This window comes from Arvicanthis niloticus, chromosome 9 (genome assembly GCF_011762505.2).
Source record: "Arvicanthis niloticus isolate mArvNil1 chromosome 9, mArvNil1.pat.X, whole genome shotgun sequence".
Classification (NCBI taxonomy): domain Eukaryota; kingdom Metazoa; phylum Chordata; class Mammalia; order Rodentia; family Muridae; genus Arvicanthis; species Arvicanthis niloticus.
In genome coordinates this window covers 74940601-74966628 of record NC_047666.1, presented here as the reverse complement: position 1 = coordinate 74966628, position 26028 = coordinate 74940601, and the positions used below count along the sequence as shown (strand labels likewise).

The following is a 26028-nucleotide window of genomic DNA, read 5'->3' as shown; positions in this document are numbered from 1 at the left end:
ATTGCTGTGAGTTTAATGGTAGCCTAGGTTACACAGAGACACCCCCTGAAGATAGTACTGATTAGCTTTTGATCTCTTGTATAGAGTAGATAAAAGAATTACATATACATACAACAGTGAGCAGAGAAAAAAGAAGGCTGTCATCATGAATGCAGGGGGTTATGGGAGGTTAGAGAGAGGGAGCTGAGAGAGGCAGGAGGGGGGAGAAGAAGGAGAGTGATTTCATCCTATATCAATTAGAAACATAATGTAAAATGAGATTTAGGATGTTTTAAATTATAAACACAACGAAGACACAAGCCGACAATGTTTTTTAAAGAACAAATTAGTGAAAAGAAGGTAGGCTCCTTAGCCCAGAATTACAACACAGTTTGAAACATGTCAGGATCATGAGGACTGCTTTAGTATTGGGCTCTGAGGACATCTGTGCAGAAAGCCCTTCTTTTCCGGATTTCCCACAGGACTTGGTCAGCCTGACTTCTTGCAGGCCTAATTTATACCAGGTTATGTGCACTGGACCTTCCTGCCCACACCCCTCTACCAAATCTACATCTTAAATCCCAAGACTCAGTTGCCTTTGATTGCTTGCACAACAAAGAGGGATATAAACTAGTATAAACCAAATAAGGAAGCTTCAGAGATTCCCAAAATGCAGCTTGGATAATTTATGATTTATATGGTAATTTATTTAAACATATCCTTCTTGCTAGACAAATAAATTGTTTTCAGAGTGGTTTCTAGTCCAAAAAAAAATAATACAATGTGCTTATGTAAGCATGTGTATTTACCTAAAATAAATACTTTCTTACACTGGTAGAAGAGAGCATCTTGGAGGATAATGGGAGTTTGAGAGACTGGATCCAGACAGATGGCATTGCACTTCGGCAGCCTTTTGCTCAACACTTAGTATCCCTTCCACACGCATGCACTTTGGTTGCTCTGAGAACTTAATTAATGTTGTTGATCAGTTAATTGCAAGCAGGAGGGGAGGCAAAAAGCCTCAAGAATGTCTGAAATACGGTTCTAGTATGCCACATTTGCATATTTTTTCCACAGCAGGTACAGTTGAGGGGCCTCAAGTAATATTCGAGAATATAGTTATGTACGGTGAAGAAAAATGCCTAAAGGGCTTTACAGGTCAAGAGGAAGCCACTGAAAGGGTTTAACAGGTTAATAAGCAACAGTATTAGTAGCAGCAGGTGTAGGTGGGACTTATGTGAAACTTCCTATTTAATGTCATTCATAGTCATTTATTGATAAATGTACGTTGGTTTCCTATCTTCATAAAAAAGCATATTAGATTTACCTTACACGTTCACATATATTTCCAATCTGCCGACATTGATTTGTATAGTAGTCTTCTTGGTAGAAAGAAAACCAAATACTTAGGGATTTTACTGAATGTGTAGAGTGCACCAAGACATATTACATGTCACACCAGTTAATCCCCCTGCAACAGCCATGTGAGTATCACATGACGACTTCCCACCAATAAATGAGAGATCAGAGATTTGGAAATGCCAAGAAACAACTCAGATATTTCGCATGTAGAAAGCCGGAGGTTGGGTTTTGAATTACAATCCAATTGGCTTCAATTCTTAGCAAACCTTCTTTCTTTCCTTTGTGCTAAAAATCCCCCCACCTCACCCCACTCAATTGCATGTTGACTAAGGCGAGGACTAAGGAAAATATATCTTCAGGTCAGGCCAGTTGAACTTTGAGGGTTATCTTAATGGAGAATGCTGACATCAACCCAGGTAAAGAACTGGGAATGAAAGCTGCCACCGGGGACCACCCTTGAATAGCAATCTCTGTAATTAACCATGCAACACACTCTGCTTCCTCCTCTGAAGTCATTCCCAGGCAAAGCCTTTGGCTGGAATGCTGCAGATTTCGAGTGACTGCCAAATCCAAACAAACATTTTAAGTCTATTTAATAGATCAATATAGTAATTCGCTCCCAGACCCCAGAAATCATTTGTTTGGACTTGACGCCTATATAGTTAGGTTGAGGCTTACACATTCATTTGGGAAGGAAATTGCATACACACACACACACACACACACACACACACACACACACACGTAAAAAAGACTTGCATTAAAGATGTTAAACCCACTTAGATTGTGTGAAGAAGGGAGATACTCATTTCCAAATGATTAATATTAAATGAGTCATTAGAAAGGCTGTGTCTTCAGGGGTTGTCACAAAGGAAAATGTCCCTTCCCTCCATAGAATACACTCCAACATATGTAGACACTTCAGAATTCAGCCAGGCAGAGACTATAAGGAAAAACCTAATATAAACTAAAGGAAGGCTTTTCTTCTTTTTTCTAAAACTCACTTCTATTTGACAGCAGAAGCATCTCCCAGAGGAAATAGTAGAGAAGCCATTGGTTCTTCACTTAAAGTCAACGGACGAAAAGCCTGAAGGGAACAATTTTGCCCCAACTCCCTGGAGGAGCAGACTCAGTGTGAAACTAATAATTATTTTCTATCTCTAACTTTGATGACACGAAGACCAGAGTTATGTACTTATTTGATCCAATGTTGAATTGGACCAAAGTCTGCTAATTATGTGTGCTGGGACAGCAGCCAAGAGTCCATTACTATGATCCAAAGGGAGGGTTTTTTTTTTGGGGGGGGGGGTTTAGCATGGATCCTTAGGAGCAGGGCCTTGGCACTGTATGGAAAATTTCATTATAGCTGAGAAGTGTGTTGAAGTACTGAAGTACAAGGTTTCCCATTTGAGAGGAGTGTGGCTGTAGCCGCAATGCTGGTCACCGGGAAGCCCTGCACAGTCATTCAAGATCACGTAACCAGCTACTCAGTCAACAGTGCTTTATTACCAAGGCCCCTCCAAGATGCTATAAATCCAATGAGGAGGAAGACTTACCTCATGTATGAAAAACAGGAGGAGGAGAAGGAAGGGAACAACATACAGATAGACCATAACGAGGTACCAAAGACCCACCACAGTGCTGTGGAAAGTCAGAGGAAGCACATATCACCTGCCATTGACTGGGCTATCAGGGTCACCAGCACACAAATAGGAATATCAAGCATGGTGGCATATGCCTGTAATCCTGTCACCAGCACAGCACAGCTGAAATGGAAAGATCTCTGATGCTTGTTGCCCAGTTAACCTGGCAGGATTGCTGAGTTCCAGCTTCAGTGAGACACTGTCTGAGAAAATATGGTTGGGCTACCCTGGAAGACAGGGCACTGGAAATTAATCTTGGAATATAAATAAAACATAATAAGCCAGACAGGGCAGTATCATGAAGTAGGAGATAGAATAAGGCATGGAAGAAAAAAAACTGGTACTGGAGGTGAAAGGAAACTCCCACAAGAACCAGAAGTTCCCATTGCTGATGCTCAGGACACTGAGAAATGGGGAGAAAACAGATGAAGTGGACAATGTGGTTCTTCTCCAGGACCATGGGTTTTGTTCTGAAGAGTGACATGGTACATGAGAGGCCATGCAGCTGAGTAGAGAAGGGACCACGATGAGAAAAGGTGGGAGCAGATGAGCAGAATCGTAATGGAAAGGCATCAGGTATGGGTGAGGAGGATGGAAAAGAAGCAATGGTCAAAGTAAGTATTGAAGAACAAAATGGATGGATAGGGCCTGAGGATAGAGGAATGCAGAAAAAGGTATGGAAGGGGGAGACACAAGAAAAGTAAATAAGAACACAGAAGGGCATCCCAAAAGAGAACACTTGGCCATGGGGCTAGGACCGAACTTAAAAGAAACCAAGGCTGAGACCATGGCTTGCTTAGCCATGCAAGCTTGAGGGCATATGTTATGCAAGCTTCCTGACACAGAGAGAGTGACAAGCACTGTATGAATGATTCCAGGATGTCATGTCACTTCCTTGGCCTAATATCCCCGGTTTAATGCCATTTAATAGCTTTTCCAGTCTGCTGTATTTCTTTGCTGGTGCTGGCTTTTACACTCAATAACTATATCTGTGTGTTCTAAGTAGAAATGGCTGAGCACCGTCTGGCCAACCACATTTTGGTCTCAGTCTACAGGTGCTCCCGGTGCTGTGCCTCTGGTAAAGCCAGCTGCCGTGCCCGTTCCAACACACTTTCCAGCCCATCGTTTCCCATTCTTGTGTTTCTGTCAACATCTTCAACAGCTGGCGGCTGGACTGGAAGAGCCCATCCAATCTGATCATCCTGCAGGACCGTTCCGATATGAATCAGCATTTTCATTACCTAAATCTCAATTTTCAGTCCAAACTGCTTGTGTGTGTAAGACATTGCATTCCCTGCCATTTAGAGTCTCTGACTCACGCGGGTTACCTGTGAGCATGTGAAGATGATAAGGATCAAGACATAATTTTGGCAGCTATTTGGACAGACGGGACAATGTCAACATGGCCTTTCTATTCTCATTTTTACTAATCTGCCCTGACATATAGATTTTTTTCATTCTTTTAACAAATACTCGTGGAGATTTATTTGGGGACCTTAGGAATGCTGCTGTGGGGATAGGGGAATATAAGAAAAACACAAAACAGAAGTGTACTGTTGTAGAATATAATTCAGTTCAATTAAATAGAGGGGGTGGGTGGATGAGTGGGTGGGTGAATGATAGATAGATGATAGATACATGGATGGATAAATGGACGGATAGATAAATAGATGTTTCGGGACGTATTAGTAAAGAAACATCCGGCTGGCTCCTGGCTTTAGCCTCCCTGTTCCCACACTAACAGTGGCACTGGCTGATGGTCTCAGAGGTGCTAGCCAGAGCCCAGGAGACATTGGCATGGCTGCTGCCTCCACCCACCACCCCCCTCAGCCTCCATGGCTCTTGGCCTGGCCCTTACCCCAACCTCGCCACCTCCACAGCCCTAGGCTAGCCCCATGCAATAACTGTCATCCTCATGGTTAGATATCACAATACCCATTAACCTGGTAAATCAAAACTCTTAATTCTTATAGTTAACCAAACAGATTTATATATCAGCAAAACCTCAAATCCCAAGATGTCCACACAATTTAGACAAGTTATCCCAATTATCCTAACCTTTAGATCTCATATCTACCTATGCTACTTAAAGTCACAGTGGGTCCACGTCTGCTGCCATTTTCTGTCACCTTTCTCACCTCCTGCATCTCTCTCCACATCTCCTCTCTAACACCCTTAGCTCCACCTCCCTTTTTCCTGTCTGATCACAGGCCTCTCACTGCAAATAGATTGGACAGAGAAATTTCCGCCACAGATGGATGGATGGATGGATGGATGGATGGATGGATGGATGGATGGATAGAAGGATGAATAGATAGATAGATAGATAGATAGATAGATAGATAGATAGATAGATAGATAGATGTCAGAGTATATTGTGTGGGTGGACATATGGATAAGTAGATAGGTGAATAAAGGATGGGTAGAATCTTTGAGACCACTAAGAGATGGCATTCAACTTGGCTCATAAGTGGAATTTTCAGTATTAAAATAAGAATACCCACAGACTAAGGAAAATTGATCAGCCTTGAGTAGTAAGTGGGGATGTGACTGGCTATTTTAAAGAAATTCAGTGTAAAGCAAACTGAGATAGTAGTCTCAATAAAGGCTTGGTGGAAAGTGAAAAGGAAAGCTAGGCATGTAGATATGAGGGAGTGAGGAATTCTGAACGGCAGGAAATGAGAAGGAAGAGACCCCAGTAGACCTGGATTATAGATAAACTCTACCTCATCACATGATGCAGTGACGTGTGTGCATTGGTGGTGTAGCAGCCACTCAAGGGTGAGGTGTGAATCAAAAATAATATAGATTTGAATTATGTGTGAATCAAAAATAATTCAAATCTATATTCCTCCACTTCCCAGTTGCCTCTTATGGCACCTCTATAGACCCTCCAAGGACATAGCCACACATTTTGAGAAAATAAGAGGCTCAAACCATATGGAAACACCTAAAATAAAATTATATTTACAGTGAAGATCTAGAAAAGCAACAGTAAAAAAGTAAATTAGACTCAAATTTCATTGTAGATTTTCTTTTGCATTCTTTGAGCTTTGGCTCATATCACTGAAGCTTTGGCAAGAATCATAAGCCCCAAATGAAAGCAATCAGCATGATTTTCCTCATACATAGCTCTGGCACTTAGAACATTCAGTGAATACTCTGTATGACCTTAGTAAGTCCTGATTTAATCTGCATCAAGATTAAGTCTTCATTTCCCACCCCCCCAAAAATGAGTACTTTCTCATTATTTCCAACCTTGTTGACAGTGATCTTGATAATTCACACCAATGAAGATCTTTAGCCCATGAAGGGCTGTGTATGAATGAATAGAGTGATTGTTTTAGTAAGCTTTGCAATCATATTAAATTTATACTCATTTTATACGATGTAAATACATCTATATAAATCTACGTGTTTGGCTGGAGTGACTAACTAAGGCCAGAAGACAAGACTAGCTCTTTTTTCTTTTCTTAGTCATTTTCTACTCAAGGATACATTGTAGCCTAACATGTACCAAGTTTCCACAGAAATCCCTTTTCTTCCTTTCTTCTTTTTTTCTTTTAAAATCCTATTCTAAGCAATTCCTCCAAGGACTTCTTCAGAGTTATCTGTAGATGGGAAAGGCAATTCACAATGCAATAAAATTTATAGCTCATAAAATTATGAATAAGCCGAACGTAAAAAAAGAAAAGTTAAACTAGGTTTAAAGTGATTTTTATAATATCAACCACATGAATTGACACAGAAAATGAGTCGCAAATGTGAGGAATGCAGCAGCTAAATGATTAGTGCAGTCCGGGTATCAGATGGAGACGTCAGCACAGCCGAAAAGATTCTTGGGAAATAGTTGCTGATTTGCTCCAGCAGAAATGGCTGAAGTGAGGGTGGGGTAGACTCTTTTTTGAAACATATTAACTGGATATGCCTGCAAATAAACAACCAGGTGTTCTTTTAAAAAGGAAGTGTCTAGAAACTAGAAGGTGAACTTATGGAAGTCAGTCAGCTGCTTTCATTTCAGAAAGATAAAAAAAAAAAAATACAGCAAATAAAGAATTAAACAAAGCCAAGTGGTGAAGGCAAACACCTTTCATACTGGCATTCAGAAGGCAGAGGGCAGCCTGGTCTACAGAGCTAGTTCTAGGACAGCCAAAACCACACACACACACACACACACACACACACACACACACATACACAACATTCCTCAAAAGTAATTAAATGGGCCAGAGAGATGGCTCAGCAGTTACAAACACTTGCTGCTCTTCCAGAGGACAGAGTTGGGTTCTGACACCGCGTTTTTGAGGCTCACAGTCGCCTGTAACTCAAACACCAAGGGACTCAACCCTTCCTTTCAAACACTATGGGAAGTCACACAACCTGTGGTATTTGCTTACCCAGATACATACATATAAACACACACACACACACACAAACACACACATACACACTCACACTCACATGCACACACACACATAAGCCTTAAAGAGAAATAAACCATATAAACTTCTTCAAGTTTTAAAGGCAATAGAGTTCTTCAGTGTTTTATGTGTATGTGTCTCTGTAGAGTGACAGAGCTCAGCTGTCACCCCTTGAGACTCCTCCACCTTGCTTGTCATTCCTCACTGACCTGGAGCTCAATTAGCAGGCTAGGCTGGTTGACCAGAAAGCCCGAGGAATCTTCCTGTCTCTGCCTCAAGTGCTTGGATTTCAAAACCATGCCACCATACTGGACTTTTCTTTACATGGGTTCTGGGGGTGACTCAGACTCTCCAGCTTACAAGACAAGCACTTTACCCACTGAGCTATGGCCCTACCCCTATGATGCGATTTCATAAAAAAAAAAAAAAAGTACCAATATTTACATCACATTAGAAGAGCTTCTGGTTTTCCATTACTTACCTACTTATCCTATGTCTGAATCAGTTGGCTTTCTGTTACCATAACTACATTTTTAGGAAAACAACCTAAAGGAGGAGCATAATAGTTACTTTTCTGTAGCTATGAAAAAAAAATTGCCCTGACAAAAAGTAACTTAGAGGAGAAAGAACTAATTTGGGCTGACAATTCCAAGGGAACGGGAGTCCATCACAGTGGAAAGGGCATGGTGACGGAACAGGAAGCTAGCAAGCCACATTTTTATACATACAGGAAGCAAGAATATAGAACAGGAAATGGGATGAGGCTCATCAAAGTCCATCCTCACTAGTGTACTTCCTCCTACCAGGCTCCACCTTTTAAAGCCTCTATAACCTCTACAAATGGTACCGCTTACTGGGGGAGATGTGGTCAAACACATGTGCGTGTGGGAGAGGGGATTTCTCATTTAAACTCGCAGGACAAGGAGAAGTTTATTTTGCCTCCTGATTTCAGAGGTTCCCATAGACAGCTGGCTCCATTGCTTTAGACTGAGAGGAAAGAAAACACTGTGAGACTAGGACCATGTGACTTAAAAGGCTACTGACCTCAGAGCAGACAAGAGACACAGCAAGAAAGGAAGGGGCAGAGACAAGCTGTACCTTGTGACTTCCTGTGACCCTACTTCTTCCAGCTAAGGCCCAACTCCTAATAATCTCGTCCCCTGTGAACATCCATAGCGTCTGTGAGGTTAACATACCTATGGTCCAATCACATCCCAGCACCTTGAGCTAGGGAGCAACCCCTCAACACATTACCTTATGAGAGTACTCCATATCCAAACCATAAGACCATGGATATTATTAGCAATAACTCCCTCAGAGTATAGAAGAGCATCTTAGTCACTGTTCTGTTGAGGTAAAAAGACACCACCACCATAGTGACTCGTAAACCAGATCATTTAATTGGGTCTGGCTTATGGTTTCAGAGGTGTAGTCCCCTTTCCTCACTGTAGAAAGCATGGTGGTGCGCAGGTAGACACGGAGCTGGAGAAGTAGCTGAGAATTCCACACTTGGTTCCAGAGGCATCAGGAAGAAAGAGACAGGGGGCCTGGCTTATGCTTTTGAAAACTCAAAGCCCACACCAGTAACACTTCCTACAACAAAACTACAAAACAAGGCCACATCTCCTAATTCTTTCAAGCAGTACCACTCCCTGGTGACCAAACATTCCCGTATATGAGCTTATGGAAACCATTCTTATTCAAACCATCACAAAGGCTAAGGAATGTAGAAATCCGGTCCAGAACTTGTGGTCTGCCATGGGGTTTTGTCTCTGATAGAATTCTTGTCTGATTGCACACACTTTTCCAAGATGACCTCAACTGTTCCATTGGCTTTAATGATCATCTGGATATTAATGATTCCCAGATGAAGATCATGATCATTCATATTCTTGTGCCCTCAGCCAAGTTATCTATCACTATTTCATGTTCCCATTGGAAACTTTTAGGAGAACGTCCAAACTAAATATCCAACCATAGCCTGATTTTTCTTCGAAATTCTCCAACCATGTAAAATGTCCCTCACACAAATCTACATGGGCTGAGAGGGAGGTGGCAAGAAAAGGAAGTTAGCATTTGTAAATCCCTCTGGCCCATCCCAGAGAGCTGACATATTTATACGGCAACAACTGTGTGTATGGAACTTTTATCTTTCTGGTTTTAGCATTTCTGGGTCTCAAGTCCATTTCTGTATTTCTGTCGTTTTTCCCTTTTTGTTTGAACTGTGAACTCTATTTCTAAAGCCTCCTAAAGAAGAAGTGAATGGGTAAGGGGGCTTCAGAAACCCACTCATTTCTTCCTCACTCCGATCAACAACAAGAACAACAGCAACAACAACAACGGAAAGAGGGAAATCCTCAGCCTGGTGGAAAAGAGGAAATCTAGCCATTTTCAGACACAGACCCAGCCTAGCATCCCATGGTTATCAGCTTCTAAGTTTAAGACTTGATGTTGCTGTAAGTGGGATTCCTGCTTAACCTTTGCCACATGGCAGACCCTCACTTTTCTTTGGCTCAGGTAAAATATTACCTGACTGTGTCCTCAATTTCAGAAATTATCCTTCTCCAGTTCTGAGCTCCTTGAAAACACCTTCAGCACAGCACGGGCTATCAGGGAAATGGCTCCTCATCAAAGATATCGGAACCATGGTTATCATTGAGTAAATCAAGCCGGAACCGAGTAAACCGAGCCACCGCACCTCCTTCGCGCCAACAGGAAGCACTGACTCTCTGGTCCTTTCAAACCATTCCACCCAGAGCATTTTTATTTCCTCTACTCTTCCCCATAAGCAACTCTGCTTTCTGTATTAAAGATCAAAACCCTTCCCCCCTTCGGTTCCATTTTCCCTTTCTCACGCCCTCTCAAACACCTCCGCCTTCTGCCCAGTGTGGCAACAGCCACGCCCATAGCTCCTGTGTGCAAAGAGCAAGTGCGGCTGATATTCTGGCCCAGATGCGTCTCCTCATCATCAGATGTGAAACTCTAAGGTGTCTCTTTTTCCTTGATTGTCACTCAAAGGGCCTCTTCTGAGCCTCTTGCATACGTTTCAAAGTGCTAGCTATCATGAATGTGCCACCACACCCAGTTTACGTGACACTGGGAATGGAAGCCTGGGCTTTGTCTATACTAGGTAGCCCTCCACCACCAGAGCTACATCCCCAGCCTTGAAGTTAATCTTATCACAACTGTTTGTGCATATCTAAAATGCATATCTAGCATGAAGCCGAAAGTTAACTTCTTACTCTCTGGCAGAGTGCCTGACACAGAGCAGATGCTCTCTGTGTGTTGAATTTTGATTCATTCTAAATGGTCTAAATTAAGTGATTTGTTACCTAAGTTTATGGTGTATACATGCCAGCCTTATGCTGTCTTGTCATATACCAAATTACTTTGTAAGTTGCTTGAGGATCTATTTTATAAAAAGTAACTGTGAAAAGTTTCAAGTCTGCAATTCCGACCAGTTGTAGATCTCAGTAATAGTCTATTACAAAAGGAAGCTTAGAACTTAATGCACAGGACAAATCATGGGAGAGCAATCAGAAAGACCGTAACAGCCAGACACTTGTGGCCAAGTGGTGTCTCCTTGACAAGGCAAATGATGTGCCAGGAGATCTCAACAGTATGGTTGCCTGAGCAAGATCAGAGTAGTGACAACGCCAGCCGAGATGCCAACATGGACAGGGGACATTCTACATGGCCCCACCCACCCCTAGAAGAGCATCGGAGGGTCAATGGTTCCTGAGAGAGGAAGAATCAGTTTTCTTCAAAGATGTGGTTTCACACAGGCTATCCAATCTTCAGTAGTCAGCCCTGGAAATACACACGTACCAACAATGCTTAGTGGATGCAGAGGGTTGCCGTGTCAACCATGATAAACGGCTGCATACACATGTATTGTGGAAGGAGGGGACTTGAAGTACTTTTGGAATTTTAGGATTTAAACATACACATAAAACTCTATGCCAACTTGCTATGAAATCCATGATATGGGCCAGAAACACAGAGCCAAACCAGGCCTGTGAAGCAGTTCTCTATTGCTCCCAGAGTCCCCCAGCTGGAGAGAAGACACTGTGCCTATTTGTGCATATCGCTTTTCAGTACAAAAGTCTATTTCTGAAATCTGTGTCAGGAGCTAGGCAAGGAGTTAGCGAGAGACGCCTCGCTCTCTGTTCTAATTTTCTCATTAGTGAAGACGACATCATCGAAAGAATATCTGCCAACAATCTGATATAAAAATGTACATGTGTCGTGAAAAATAATTGCTGTTCAATTACCACTGAATTATAAGGCTGCCACACAGGTGCAATAACGCAGGGGCCCTGTAACTATGAAAAACCGCAAAGCTTAGGTAATTATGTGTATTTCAATAAAGACCCTGGAATAAAATTTTCATAGTTTAAAGAAACAATAAAACCCAGACCAAAGAGCTATTTATAACCATATATTTTTAAATTTTCTACTCTTACTTCTATATATATTTTGAAAAGCCAGGAATATTTTTTTTTTAACTCTGGCCTCCAGGAAGATAGAGAAGTAATATCTCTCCTTCTGCTTATGACTGTACCCACAGGGACAGTATTGAAAAGATAGTCATCTAGACAGAACTATGATAATTGCATTTTTAAAAAATAGTTAAATCTTACTTACGCCTTGCGCTTAGTTTATGAATACGAAAAGTAGAATTTATAGGCAGATGGGTCTATCACGATGGCAGAAAATGATATATTTCTTATAAATTCCCAGTCTTTAGCAGGGGAAATTAGATTCAGATAGTGAGTTTTAAATACCATCCAGTCCACAGTCTCTACTCACCGCAGGAAGCAGAGAGTCCTGCGAAGTGAGGTGCTGTAGCTCAGATTGTAGCTGCTGGCACACAACAATCTAAAACCAGATCTCCACAACACTGCACATTTGCCTAGTTCTAAGGGTTTGGCTGGTTGGCTACAATTTTTATTTTTTAAGTCAAATGGCAAGGCTCTGTGATAGACTTTTACCCCACCACTGTTGGAATAGAGGCTGTTGAAATAAAAATTGAACTCACAGCAAAGGGGCATGGATTGCATTGTAGAAAAGGGGGTTTTAATTCATTCAATTTGTTTAGATCTGTCACCTCCCACTGTCCCAGTTTTATTTCTTTTGCTGTGACAAAAACCTTTGACCATCAGCAGCTTAGGGGAGGGAATGATTGGCTTATACTTCTAAGCCAGTCCATCCTTGAGAGTGGGGGCAGGAACTTTAAGCGAAAACTTGAAGCACAGAGCCAGGAGGAGCTCGGCTGGCTCACTCGCTCTCTGACTTGCAATCTAGTTTACACTCTGGCTTGTTTTCTGGCTTATTTGTTCACTCCCAGTCGTCTTTCACACGGGCTCTTATTTAGCCAACTTTGATAGGTAACCCAGAACGACATTTCTCAGGGATGGTACCGCCCACACTTGGCTGACCCTCCTGGATCAATTCATCCTCAGGACACACTCTCCCAGACCCGCCTGCAGGCCAGTGTGACATAAGCAATTCCTTAACCAAGTGCTTAAATACTCTTTCAAGACTTTAAGCCGGGCGGTGATGGCACATGCCTTTAATCCCAGCACCTGGGAGGCAGAGGCAGGCAGATTTCTGAGTTTGAGGCCAGCCTGGTCTACACAGTGAGTTCCAGGACAGCCAGGGCTACACAGAAAAACCCTGTCTCGGAAAATAAAAACAAACAAACAAAAAAGACTTTAAAAAACATATGGCTGTGTCTGTGTCTGAGGCCGAGGCTGTGGCTGAGGCTGAGGCTGTGGCTGTGGCTGTGGCTGTGGCTGTGGCTGTGGCTGTGGCTGTGGCTGTGGCTGAGACTGAGGCTGTGGCTGTGTCTGAGGCTGTGGCTGAGGCTGAGGCTGAGGCTGTGGCTGAGGCTGAGGCTGTGGCTGAGGCTGTGGCTGTGGCTGAGGCTGAGGCTGTGGCTGTGACTGTGGCTGTGGCTGAGGCTGTGGCTGTGGCTGTGGCTGAGGCTGTGGCTGTGGCTGTGGCTGAGGCTGAGGCTGAGGCTGTGGCTGTGGCTGAGGCTGTGGCTGTGGCTGTGGCTGAGGCTGTGGCTGTGGCTGAGGCTGAGGCTGAGGCTGTGGCTGTGGCTGTGGCTGATGTGGCTGTGGCTGTGGCTGTGGCTGTGGCTGTGGCTGTGGCTGAGGCTGTGGCTGTGTCTGAGGCTGAGGCTGAGGCTGAGGCTGTGGCTGTGTCTGAGGCTGAGGCTTTGGCTGAGGCTGAGGCTGAGGCTGTGGCTGAGGCTGTGACTGTGGCTGTGGCTGAGGCTGTGGCTGAGGCTGAGGCTGAGGCTGAGGCTGTGGCTGAGGCTGAGGCTGAGGCTTTGGCTGAGGCTGAGGCTGTGGCTGTGGCTGTGGCTGTGGCTGTGGCTGTGGCTGTGGCTGTGGCTGAGGCTGTGGCTGAGGCTGTGGCTGTGGCTGTGGCTGAGGCTGTGGCTGTGGCTGTGGCTGAGGCTGAGGCTGAGGCTGTGGCTGTGGCTGAGGCTGAGGCTGAGGCTGTGGCTGTGGCTGAGGCTGTGGCTGTGGCTGATGTGGCTGTGGCTGTGGCTGTGGCTGTGGCTGTGGCTGTGGCTGTGGCTGAGGCTGTGGCTGTGGCTGAGGCTGAGGCTGAGGCTGAGGCTGTGGCTGTGTCTGAGGCTGAGGCTTTGGCTGAGGCTGAGGCTGAGGCTGTGGCTGAGGCTGTGACTGTGGCTGTGGCTGAGGCTGTGGCTGAGGCTGAGGCTGAGGCTGAGGCTGTGGCTGAGGCTGAGGCTGAGGCTTTGGTTGAGGCTGAGGCTGTGGCTGTGGCTGTGGCTGTGGCTGTGGCTGTGGCTGTGGCTGAGGCTGTGGCTGAGGCTGAGGCTGAGGCTGAGGCTGAGGCTGTGGCTGTGGCTGAGGCTGTGGCTGTGGCTGTGGCTGAGGCTGAGGCTGTGGCTGTGGCTGTGGCTGTGGCTGTGGCTGTGGCTGTGGCTGAGGCTGTGGCTGAGGCTGTGTCTGAGGCTGAGGCTGAGGCTGAGGCCGAGGCTGTGGCTGTGGCCGTGGCCGTGGCCGAGGCCGTGGCCGTGGCCGAGGCCGAGGCCTAGGCTGTGGCTGTGGCTGTGGCTGTGGCTGTGGTTGTGGCTGAGGCTGTGGCTGTGGCTGAGGCCGTGGCTGAGGCTGAGTCCGTGGCTGTGGATATTTGAAGATGTGTACATAATAGTGTAGGTGCTTTCAGATCCATAAGGCATTAGATCCCCTTGGAGCTGGAGTTACAGCTGTTGTAAGCTACCATATATGGGTACTGGCTACCAACGTTGGGTTCTTCTAAGAGCAGGACATATTTTTTTTTGCAGATCCATCTTTCTAGCCTCTACATTGTCCTCTTCCACAACTTCTCCTCCTTTTCTTCCCCTCCTCCTCTTCCTCCTCCTCCTTCTTCTGAGAGGTGTTTCCTGACTATTGAACTCACACATGCTAGGTGAGCACTCCACCTCAGATCATTTACCCTCTATTTACTTTTTATTTTGAGACAAGAGGCTCACCACATCGCCCATGTTGATGTAAAACTCATTCTGGAGCACAGACAGAATTTACAATCCTGTTGCCTCAGGCTACTAAGTAAATTAGATTGCAGACTGAAACACCAGGCCAGCAGTATGCTAAATGTTAAAGTGTCTGGTTATGTCACATACTGCTGCCTATAAGGAACTAGACACACAGTGACAGAGCTGATAAATCCCAGGGTCTGTCCAAAGCAGAGGACAGGCAGAGATAAGTATGAAACTGTCTCAAATTTCCAAGAACTCATGGTTAAGAACAAAAAAGCATGCAAACTAATACATAATGTTATAATATGCATTAAAACAGAGTTGTGCATCATACCTTAAGAATGTATAAAAATAAAATAAGAAAGGATAGATTCTTCCTTCCCGGAAGTTCTCAGTTACCAGCAGCTCCTGAGCTAGGGGTGGGACTTGATGCTCTCCTCTCCATGCTGTGGTTTTGTGTGCCTTGAGCTTGTGTGGGTCTTGTGCACGCTGTCACAGCTACTGTGAACTCATGTTCAGCTGCTATGTTGTGTGCAGAAAACTCCACTTCTACATAGTCACTCACCGTCAGCTCTTCAACTCTTTCCATGCCCTCTTCTTCTATAATCACTGAGTCTTGGGAAGGGAAGGGTTTGATATTACGTCTCATTTAGAGCTGAGCATTCTACAGTATGCAGATCCTGGTAGGTCAGCCATGCTCCAGTTTGGCCACAAACCTAAGGGTAGCATATGGGCATCAGAATTGTAATTAGCAATGCTTTTGGGGCTTGAGATATATATATATATATATATATATATATATATATATATATATATATATATATATATATATGTAGATTATAGATATAGACATAGATATAGATGATAGATAGAGATAGGGATAGATAGATGATATAGATACAGATATAAATAGATACAGATATGGTGAGGGCACAAATTTGGGTCTAGGGAGAAGAGGGGTAGAGCTAGAAAGATTTGGAAAAGTGGGAGAAGATATAATCAATATGTACTGCATGAAACTCTTTATCATAAAATAATAAAACTTAAAACATGGAGAGGATCTCAGCAGGACTCAGAGGAAGCACAGCTGTGGTGCATACAGCTGTGACTATTGACTATTAACGTAACTATAAAAGGCTAACAGTGATTTGATAATCTTCTCAAAATGTACAAGTCCTCACTCTACACGTGTATTTTCATGTATATATAGATGTTGGCATGTTATAGGTGGCCATGTTATACCATGTATATGGAGTGGAGATCAGAAGGCAACTTAGGGCATTGGACATTGCTCTCTACCTTGTGGCTTCTACACAGGCTCCAAAAACCCAAACATGGTTTCCAGAATTATATGGTAAGGATCCCTCACATGCTGAGTTTCTCAAGCAGTTTTATCCATAAAGATGACAACATGCAAAATACCTAATAAGCACCACTCTCAAGAGCACCTGACGCTTGTCATTTGAGTTCGCTCAGAATTGAGAATTAGTGGGAAGAGCTGGAGAGAAGGCTCAGTGGTTAAGAGCACTTTCTGCGGGTTTTGTTCCCAAGACCCACAATAAAGCTTACAACCATCTTCAACTCTAGTCCTAGGGGATCTCATCTAATGCCCTCTTTTGGGCTCCATTAGCAGTAGAAATGCACATTGTGCAAATATATGTAAGAAAAATACTTATATACATAAAATAGATGATAAATAGGTAGATAAATGATAGATAGATAGATAGATAGATAGATAGATAGATAGATAGATAGATAGATGTTAGATGATTGATAGGTAGACAATAGATAGGTAGATGATAGATAGATAGATAGACAGATAGATAGGTAGATAGATAGATAGATAGATAGATAGATAGATAGATAGATGATAGGTGAATAAATAAGGGGGGAGCAGTGGCAGGGAAGGCACACATATGAAGGTGGTTTTATTACCTCAGTTCTACTTAGTATTCTCCAGTGCCCTAAATTGTCTTCTGTGCAAACAGGACCTAAAAAATTGTCCCACATTCCCCAAAGATCCACTGCTCAGAGTAGCTGGGAAATACAAATATGTAGGCACAAGCAATAACAGGGGCATTTTTGTGTAATCCCTATGACATCTGTTCAGTCATCCCTATGCTAAGCTTCCTTTGTGACTTTCCAACACTGGCTTTATAGACAGCCAGTGTAGCAGACTCCCAAAAAAAAGTCAGAGCATGGCTCTCACTTTGTCTTCAACCCAATAGTATCATCATCAACATTCTCTCTGCACCAAAATTCCAGGAAGCCTCATTTCAGAGGAAATGGTTCTCTTGGCCTTTTTGGAGTTTATTGAAGCAGGCAGCCTCTGTTGTTCCCATGGATGAAATATTTTTCCAAAGCAAAAGTTGTTGGGGGCCGACTTTTAGCAGAAAGCAGCTATCAGCTTTACAGCCATCTTGAGCCATATACCCTGACATGAGACTTGTATTACAATAGCCTACAACAGCTGAGCACACTCTGATAACATCTTGCTTTGGATACCCAGGACTTTCCTTGGGTGTGTGAGATTAAAGGTGTGTGAGATTAAAGGTGTGTGACTTAAGAGTGTGACTTAGAGATCAGATTTAGAGACAAGACCTAAGGGCGTGATTAAAGGTGTGACCAAAAGGCATGGCTTAGAAGTGAGACATATAAAGGCGAGAGGCAGACAGAAGAGAGATCAGAGAATCAGACACTCTAGGGAGAACAATTTGGAGACGAGAGATTCAGACACTTTAGAGAGTAGAGAACAATTTGGAGTAGCAGAGATTCAGACATTAGGAGTAAGAGTAGACATTAGACACTCGGAAGAGAACAAGAGGAGTACAACTAGGAACTAGATTGAGTACAACTAGGAACTAGGGACTAGGAACTCAAGACTTGGGACTTGGACTAGGAAGAGAGACTGAAGAATAAATGGGATTGAATCACACTCTGCCTGGTCTCCATTCTTTGAGTCCGTCCTCATTCTCTCTCTTGCTGAACCCTGACCCGCAGCTTCGGCTGGGAAACAGTGGCCGCCAAGCACAGAGTGGAAAGGGCCACAACATTTTTGGCCACCCAAATGTGGGCTAGTGCAGTTCTCAACATTTTTTGGCCGACCAAAGTGGGGCAGCTCAGGCCTCAACAAAAAGTTCCCACCACCTGTGGTCTAGTCGTGGGGCAAAACATTCCAACATGTTCACCAGAGGCCCATGCAAAGGAGCAAAAGAACCACTCTGATTTAGAAAGGACACCACTGAGACACCTTCTTGGGAAGCAGATTATATCCCCCAGTGAGTGGCTCCTCACGTGTACAGCAAACACAAAAGATAGAAGCTTCCTGGCTCGTGTAAGGTTAACTTTCTGTGGTCTCTGGAAACCACAGAAACCACAATGGTTTTAACTAATCAAACTCCTGATGATTGGAATGACTTGAATCTTTTACAGAAGGGTAAATTCATCAGGGTAGGAGCCAGGAGGCATTAAGTTTTTCACCAGGGCCATGTGGCTAGCCCTTTGATGTCCTGCCACCTGGGTGATTTAAATTCCATATGTACATTCTTTAGCCATAACACCCATAAATTTTAAAATTTTGTATATTATTATTATTATTATTATTATTATTATTATTATTATTATCTCATAATCATCACCATCATTAGAGAGAGAGAGACAGAGACAAAGATACAGGGAAAGTGAGAGGAAGAGAGAGGCTTCTGTGTGTATGAAGCAGGTATGTAGTTATGCATACTAGGATACACCTTCAGAGGTCAGAAAACTTTTGTGGAATCAATTATTTTATATGAGTATTTTTGTGTGAGTTTTATCTGAACTCTAGGAATTGGACTCAGCCTTCCAGGCCTGCAAGGCAGATGCCTTTACTCAGTGAACCATCCCACTGGCCAATGGTGTGAGGGGGCAGAGAAGTTAGCATCACAGAGGTCGGGAAGCATAGACAACTAAATACAGGAAGGGGTCTGGACAGAATAGAGCCTTCATGGATGCCCCAGTGGACAGTACAGATAGAGCCTTCATGGATGCCCCCAGTGAACAGTACAGATAGAGCCTTCATGGATGCCCCCAGTGGACAGTACAGATAGAGCCTTCATGGATGTCCCCAGTGGACAGTACAGATAGAGCCTTCATGGATGCCCCCAGTGGACAGTACAGATAGAGCCTTCATGGATGCCCCCAGTGGACAGTACAGATAGAGCCTTCATGGATGCCCCAGTGGCCTGCTTACCGTAAGCAGACCCAGCTCCTCTTTTGGAAAGGGATTCTCTGGTTGTCAGACCCTCCTGTAACAGATGGGAGTCATTCTCCAAAACAGGCTGCACTCTGCCCCAGGCAAGCTTCATATATGTCCATTTCCCAAGAATAATTACACAACACAGAACATCACTGTTATCTCATGAAAGTGCCCACATTCAAGGAATACACTATGTGACCATTCTACACAAACCAAAATAGGACATAATATTAGTTTCTTTTACATTACTGTGATAAAATAACCTGACAAAAAGAAGCATTTGGGAAAATGGTTTATTTTGGTTTGCAGGGATAGAGGGCAGAGTTCATCGTGGAGGGGAAGACTTGGCAACAGACAGGGAAGGCACAGTGGTGTGAGCAGGAAGATGGTTGGTCACATTGCAGCTGCACAGAGGAAGCAGAGAGAAAACAGCAACCCCAGTGTTCCCTCAAAACCCACCTCCAGCAACTCACTTCCTCCAGCAAGGCTCTGCCTCCTAAAGGTTCCACAGGTGCTGAGTGTTCAAACAGGTGAGCCCATGGGGGACATTCATACTCAACCCACAGTAGCTATTATAGCCAAGCAAGGGACAGAGGCTGGACAGATGAGAGCATCAACCTGTCCGTGGAGAGTGCTATCAGAGGTCAAATCAAAACATTTCACTCTGTCCAAATGGGACAAACGATAAGAACCAAAGTCCACAGCCTTGATCCTTGGTTCTATACTCCACCGTGAAAGTAACTCTTGCTTGTTAACGTTTTACAACCTGGCCCAATAGTCCCATCCACTTGTCTTCCTGTCTCCTGGTAGCTAACCACCCCACCCCCCACCCCCTGCACACACACACCCCACCCCCACCCCCCAGAGTGATGAGAAGTTCTCATCCACTGCTGCCTTTGTGACCCTGGTTGGTATGCTCTTGCTTTCCAGCATCCGATGCTCGCTACTCTTCTCTCCGCTGCAGGGTCAGAATAATGCTCGACTCAAGGTTCCCTGAAGCACGTGTAGGCTGGTTTCTGTGTTCCTGACTGCTGATTACTAAGCAGTGAGTCAAATGGCGCCTTCTGAATCTCATTTCCTTGGAGAGGCTGTTCGACAAGTATGGGATCAACCTGAAGGAAGCAGAGTTTATTCAATATTTTCTCCTTTCATTAGTGAGCTTAAATTACTTCCTTGTAAACTCTGCTTGTTACCTAAATGTACTAGCACTTTTGTTTCCTAATTAACTTTCTTATCAGAATCCCAACCAAAAATAACAAGAAATGTAATCGTGATAAGGTACCCTGCCCCCTCAAAAACAGATTTCCTTCTGTGCTTTATCTCTTGGCTCTGTTCTGGCTTTCTTTAATTAAAATATCAGAAATTATTAGACTCAAATTATTTCTTGATCTAGTGCTCAAATTCCCCTGAAAAACTGCTTCTTCTGCATCCATATTTAAACCTTTATCTGCATGAGGCAGATGAGCTTCCAATACGTATGCAACCGGATTCACGTGATTCAATATAATTTTGGAAGAAGCGTCTAATTTGGTCTCTAAGTAATGAAACAAACAAATCAGATGTGACTGTGCTGAGCTTTGAGTGTTTAAATGCTCAGGTCTTCTCTCTTGGGCTTCCAGATCATCAAAATAAATAGCACTCATGTGCAAAAATGCTCAAGAAATTTTAGCATGGAGATGTGAAATTCTAGGCAGCCATCTTTTCTCTTTTTCATTAGAGGAATAGGGGGAAAACAAAAACAAAACCAGCGCCGCCAAGTCCAAGCAACTGACATAAGTAATACTCAAGAAAAGGCAGTTATGTCCATCACAGACTTCATCATAAACGATGAAAAACTACCCTTACTCTTACAAGGTGGTTCTGAGCAGCAGAAGACTGGGGGCCATTTTGGGTGTTTCCGAGTTGGGATCTGCTGGCTTCTGGTGGAGCTGTGTGAGAGGTTCACTTTCTATGAAGTCGTCTGCAACATGATCCCCTTTTGCACAGGGAGGCTTGGCTGCTACAACCACCAAGCAGCCGTTCTCAACTTGGGCTTCATTGGAGCCTCAATCCTTAGCCCTGTGTTCATGGGATGGCTTGCGGATGCATACCTCGGGCGGAACAAACTGGTGTATATATCCTTATCTCTGCATTTCCTAGGTAAGTATCTCCTATTGACAGTATTTGGAGGAGGCCACATAGATGCATATGTTTTTATTAAGAATTTTTAATTTTGTTCCCACCCAATCCTTAGCATAAAACATACTAAGATATGTCCTTTCAATTTATTTTGTTCTTTGTGTTATTTAAGCTGTTAGTAGATGTGTATATTGTGTTTTCCAGGATTTTTAATACTTAGAGCATTGTGACTACTATATTATATGCTAACTGTGGCTTTGCATGTCAATCTCCTGTACACCTAACAAGGCCCTCGCCTCCCACTTTGGGCTTTAACTCAAATTTGTGGCAGATCCTATATGAAACACGAAAGTCATTTGCTTCACAACTGGAAGAAATCTGCTAAAAAAGGTCGTGGAAGTTCATGTAGAATAACTAGGAAGTGTTTGGCTTTTATAATTAATCCTATGGTAATTAGAGTTCATTAGAAAGGTATGATTTCTGGATTTTAAGATCCAGTGATATGATTTAAAAATAAGTGAATTAAGACAGGACAGTAGGATTGTTTACACAAAGAACAATGAGCATACTTTAGAAGCTTGGGAATGTTTGATGAGGCATAAGGAGTAAGCTGGTTGATACTCTACGTGTGTGTGTGTGTGTGTGTGTGTGTGTGTGTGTGTGTGTGTGTAGATGACGGGACAACTTTTGGGAAAAGGTTTTTAACCTTACATCTTGCTTGAGGCAGAGTCTCTGCACTGGCTGGTTTTGTGTGTCAACTTGACACAAGCTGGAGTTATCACAGAAAACAGAGCCTCCCTTGAGAAAATGCCTCCATGAGATCCAGCTGTAAGGCATTTTCTCAATTAGTGATCAAGGGTGGAAGGGCCCATTGTAGGTGGTGCAATCCCTAGTCATAATCTTAGATTCTATAAGAAAGCAAGCTGAGCAAGCCAGGGGAAGCAAGCCAGTAAGTAACATCCCTTTATGGCCTCTGCATCAGCTCCTGTTTCCTGACCTGCTTGGGTTCCAGTCTTGACTTCCTTTGGTGATGAACAGCAATGTGGAAGTGGAAGCTGAATAAATCCTTTCCTCTCCAGCTTGTTTCTTGGTCATGATGTCTGTGCAGGAATACAAACTCTGACTAAGATTCTTTTGTTTCTGCTAGAGAAACACGTATTCCAGAGTAGCTTGCCTGTGAGCTTCCCACCAATTCTCCCACCTCTGCCTCCTACCTTAACCTAGGAGTACAGGAACTAAAGATGGGTGCTACCACATACAGAATTTTACAGGGCTTCGGGGACTGTCAGGTTGCATGACGAGCACTTCTACCTACTGACCCATCTTCCTGGCTCTGGTCCACAACCTTATGCTGAACCAACCATTCAGTCATCCTTCCTAGACAAACAGCTGCCAAGGGGAGGGTGGGAATAACAGCAGTGAATCATGTACCTCAACAAACAGCATACAGGGCTGCTTAAAAGGAGACTCTAAGGTCTCAGCATGGTGGTTTATGCAAGAATGACACTCAAGACATGATACTGTGACGACTGTTTCCAGAAAGGCATTTAATGTGATGAAGGACTTGAAATGACCTCCAAGGTTCTGAGCTGAAGAACCTGGGCAGGTACTGTGCAGGGAGAATCTCCTGGTGAAGAGGTTCCCTGTCAGTGACAGAAAGTGCAAGACAAGTAGACCTTGGTGAGTTGGCCCTGGCAGGCCTGCTAGTGTGTGTCAGGGAACAGTCTGAGAAAGAGAAAGAGAAAGAGAAAGCAAGATAAGGAAAGATGAATCCTCCTTGACTGGACAGCATGCCACACTACAGGCATATGGTCATTTTCTTGTTCAACGTGGTTATTTTTATAAGTCTGAACTCCTGGATAAGTCACCACGCTGGGATAGAAAAAGGAAATCCTAACTTTGGAATAGTTTTCCAAGCAAAAAGAACTAGATTGACGCCCCATGTGCCCTTATTCTTAATGGGTTAGTTGGATGTCTTTGGTCTCTCTGTCTCAGTGTCTCTGATCTGTCTCTCTGTCTTTCTGTGTGTCTGTCTCTGTCTCTGATCTGTCTCTCTGTGTCTTTGTGTCTCTGTGTCTGTCTGTCTGTCTCTCTGTCTCTCTCTCTCTCTCTCTCTCTCTCTCTCACACACACACACACACACACACACACACACACACACACACACACTGAGTATTGAAGCCAGGCTACATGCATGCTACACAAACCCTCCACCACTGAGCTACATGGCCTCCCCTTTCACCTTCTTATTTGAGACAGGGTCTTTCTAAGCAGCCCAGAGTGTCTTAGAAAGCCACTGAGTGGCTCCATCAGGCCTTGAAACTACAGTCATCCTACCTGAGCCTCCCGAGGCAATGAGTTTGGCCTTGTTGTATTACTTTTTGTTTTTTGTTTTGTTTTGTTTTGTTTTGTTTTGTTTTGTTTGTTTGGGGTTTTTTTTTGTTTGTTTGTTTTTCGAGACAGGGTTTCTCTGTGTAGCCTGGCTGTCCTGGAACTCACTCTGTAGACCAGGTTGGCCTCGAACTCAGAAATCCGCCTGCCTCTGCCTCCCAAGTGCTGGGATTAAAGGTGTGGGCCACCACTGCCCGGCCCTTGTTGTATTACTATAAGTCACACTCGGAATTTTCCCCTCGCAGCTGCCATGAGGCTGCAAGCTGTTACTAAATATTAGAGATTCCAAGTAAAGTACAGCCTCTGCCTGAACTAATAACAATTTAGATTTTAAAAAAATACAGTGTTCTCCTTGACCATGGCCTATCTACTGGGCTACCAGCCATCTGTCCAGCTGCAGCCCACATACTATTTTACCAATATGACTTTTTGCAAAAGAATAAATACATATTGCTTCATGTTGTACCCATATTGTTTCTATTATCTAAAAATAAGTCCAAATCTAGCACATCAGAACCTTTATAATTTATATGACATAGGTGCCTCTGGAAGGGTCTGTGTCACCTCCGATGACACTGAGATCCTGGCTATGCCCCTACTTTTACCTCTTCTGTTTATATTCCTCTCTACCTGAAACAGTTAACTCCTTCAAATCTTCACTCTGTACTTGGGATTTTGAAAACTCCTGCTGTTTTGTCAAGACCTATGTTTGTTAGTTTCTGAGTTTATCCCTGCTGTTATCAGACATCGGTGATTGCATGGGCTGTGGAGGGAGACAGCTTAGTAGTGTCTGCCATGTGTTGCATGAAGAGCTGAGTTCATCCCTAGAACCAATGTCCAAATACATGATGTGGTGGTACCCAAGTTCAGCAACACTGGGAGATGAAAACAGACTGCCTGCTATTGTGTAAGAGGCTTTTCCTAGGAAACGCTAACCCTCCACCAATGTCCAAATACATGATGTGGTGGTACCCAAGTTTAGCAACACTGAGAGATGAAGACAGGCTGCCTGCTATTGTGTAAGGCTTCTCTTAGGAAACACTAACCCTCCAACACACACACAGACACACAAACACAGACAGACAGACAGACAGACAGACAGACACACACACACACATATACACCTGACTTATGTAGCACTCCTGATAGAGAAAACCTATCACAAACCAAAGTGATAGTTATATCAAAATCCAATTTGGTGAACCAGAGATGTTTTATTGGGGTTACTAACAGGAATGTGGGTGAAGGATTATTTATAGGAGCAGGGATGTCTCATACTATGGCACCACCACCACAAAGCCCTCGCCAACATACACGAGGACCTGAAGGCAACTTCACTAGAGCTCTCTCCATGCCTTTCAGACAGCTCCAGGGTCAGAGACTCCCCTCTCGGCATCTCAGGTGGTCAGTCTCCCCCTCAGCCCCTGTTTGTTGCCTCCATGACTCTGGGGAAGAGACTTGGCCAATCTTCAAATTTTTATTTTTCCTGGACATGTGAATCTAGTTTCCCTCTAGATCTCCTGACCTCCTTGCTCTCCTAGAAAAAAAAAATGTTCCAGTTCAGAGGAAACCATTACACATCACTAGCCTACTTGACTTGTTGACTAGCAACAGGTTCCTGAGAGGCCCCATCTCCAAAATCAAAGTGGGTGGCACCTGAGAGATAACACCCCCTAAAGTCCCCTGGCCTCTGGATGCAATAAACACAGTTACCCTTCTGTTATATGACTACTTTCTGTATGTCTGTCTTTCTGACGGGCCCACTCAGCCCTGAATTGCCCCCCCCCCCCACAGGATATGATGGCATCTTTCTTTACAGGGCTTACAGATACAGGCAGACAACTTATGCAGGACACAATGCCGCAAATCAAAGAGATAAGTTCATATCAAAAGTATTACAGATTTATTTGCATTTTTATCACATCAATTTTACTGGAGATAGAAGTGAAGTCTTGCTCTAATGAAATGAGAGTGTTGTGACATCTTCCCAAAGGATGGAAGTAGAACATCTTTGTGACTTATACGGGGGTATCATGTAGTCTGGAAGTAGATTGTTCTTAAGTGGGCGGTTACTGCCTGGACCAACTGGACTGAACATGCTCTTGGAAAACGTGGTGCTGCCAAACTTCACATGACACTTCTGGGGAAGAAGATCAAATACTAGAGAAACATGTCGATTCACATCTGGCTGACCTTGAAAGAAAACATTTCAAAGCCAATAACTTAAAGGGTCCACCGTCACAGTCAATCAGTCCACTGCTGAATGACGATCAAATGCATGCATTCGTCACATGGTAAAAAGACGTATAGAGACGGTGTTAAATGCTGTACCCAATTTGTATTTCTGTAGAAGTT

At 43.8% G+C, this 26028-nt stretch overlaps 1 protein-coding gene and 1 long non-coding RNA gene across 6 annotated transcripts in view; one reads left to right on the top strand and one right to left on the bottom strand.

The window, feature by feature from the left end:
• Nucleotides 1–6685: 6685 nt before the first annotated feature.
• On the bottom strand, nt 6686–19420 carry LOC143443578 (uncharacterized). The gene is made up of 3 exons (XR_013112695.1): nt 19159–19420; nt 15496–15646; nt 6686–6912 (listed from the first exon to the last, which is right to left on the bottom strand). It is a non-coding gene; the product is annotated as an uncharacterized LOC143443578 (long non-coding RNA).
• Nucleotides 19421–19536: 116 nt separating this feature from the next.
• Nucleotides 19537–26028, top strand: part of Slc15a5 (solute carrier family 15 member 5) — a 90617-nt gene continuing 84125 nt past the window's right edge. Inside the window, exons 1-3 of one of the 5 annotated variants that reach the window (XM_076940708.1) lie at nt 19537–19694; nt 20129–20209; nt 21151–21303. In XM_076940708.1, coding sequence (XP_076796823.1) covers nt 21231–21303 — 73 coding nt within the window. In that variant the 5' untranslated portion in view covers nt 19537–19694; nt 20129–20209; nt 21151–21230. Of the gene's footprint in view, nt 19695–20094; nt 21304–26028 lie in introns of all 5 variants that reach the window. The other 4 variants (XM_076940709.1, XM_076940707.1, XM_034512561.2 and 1 more) reach the window with 4 other exon arrangements.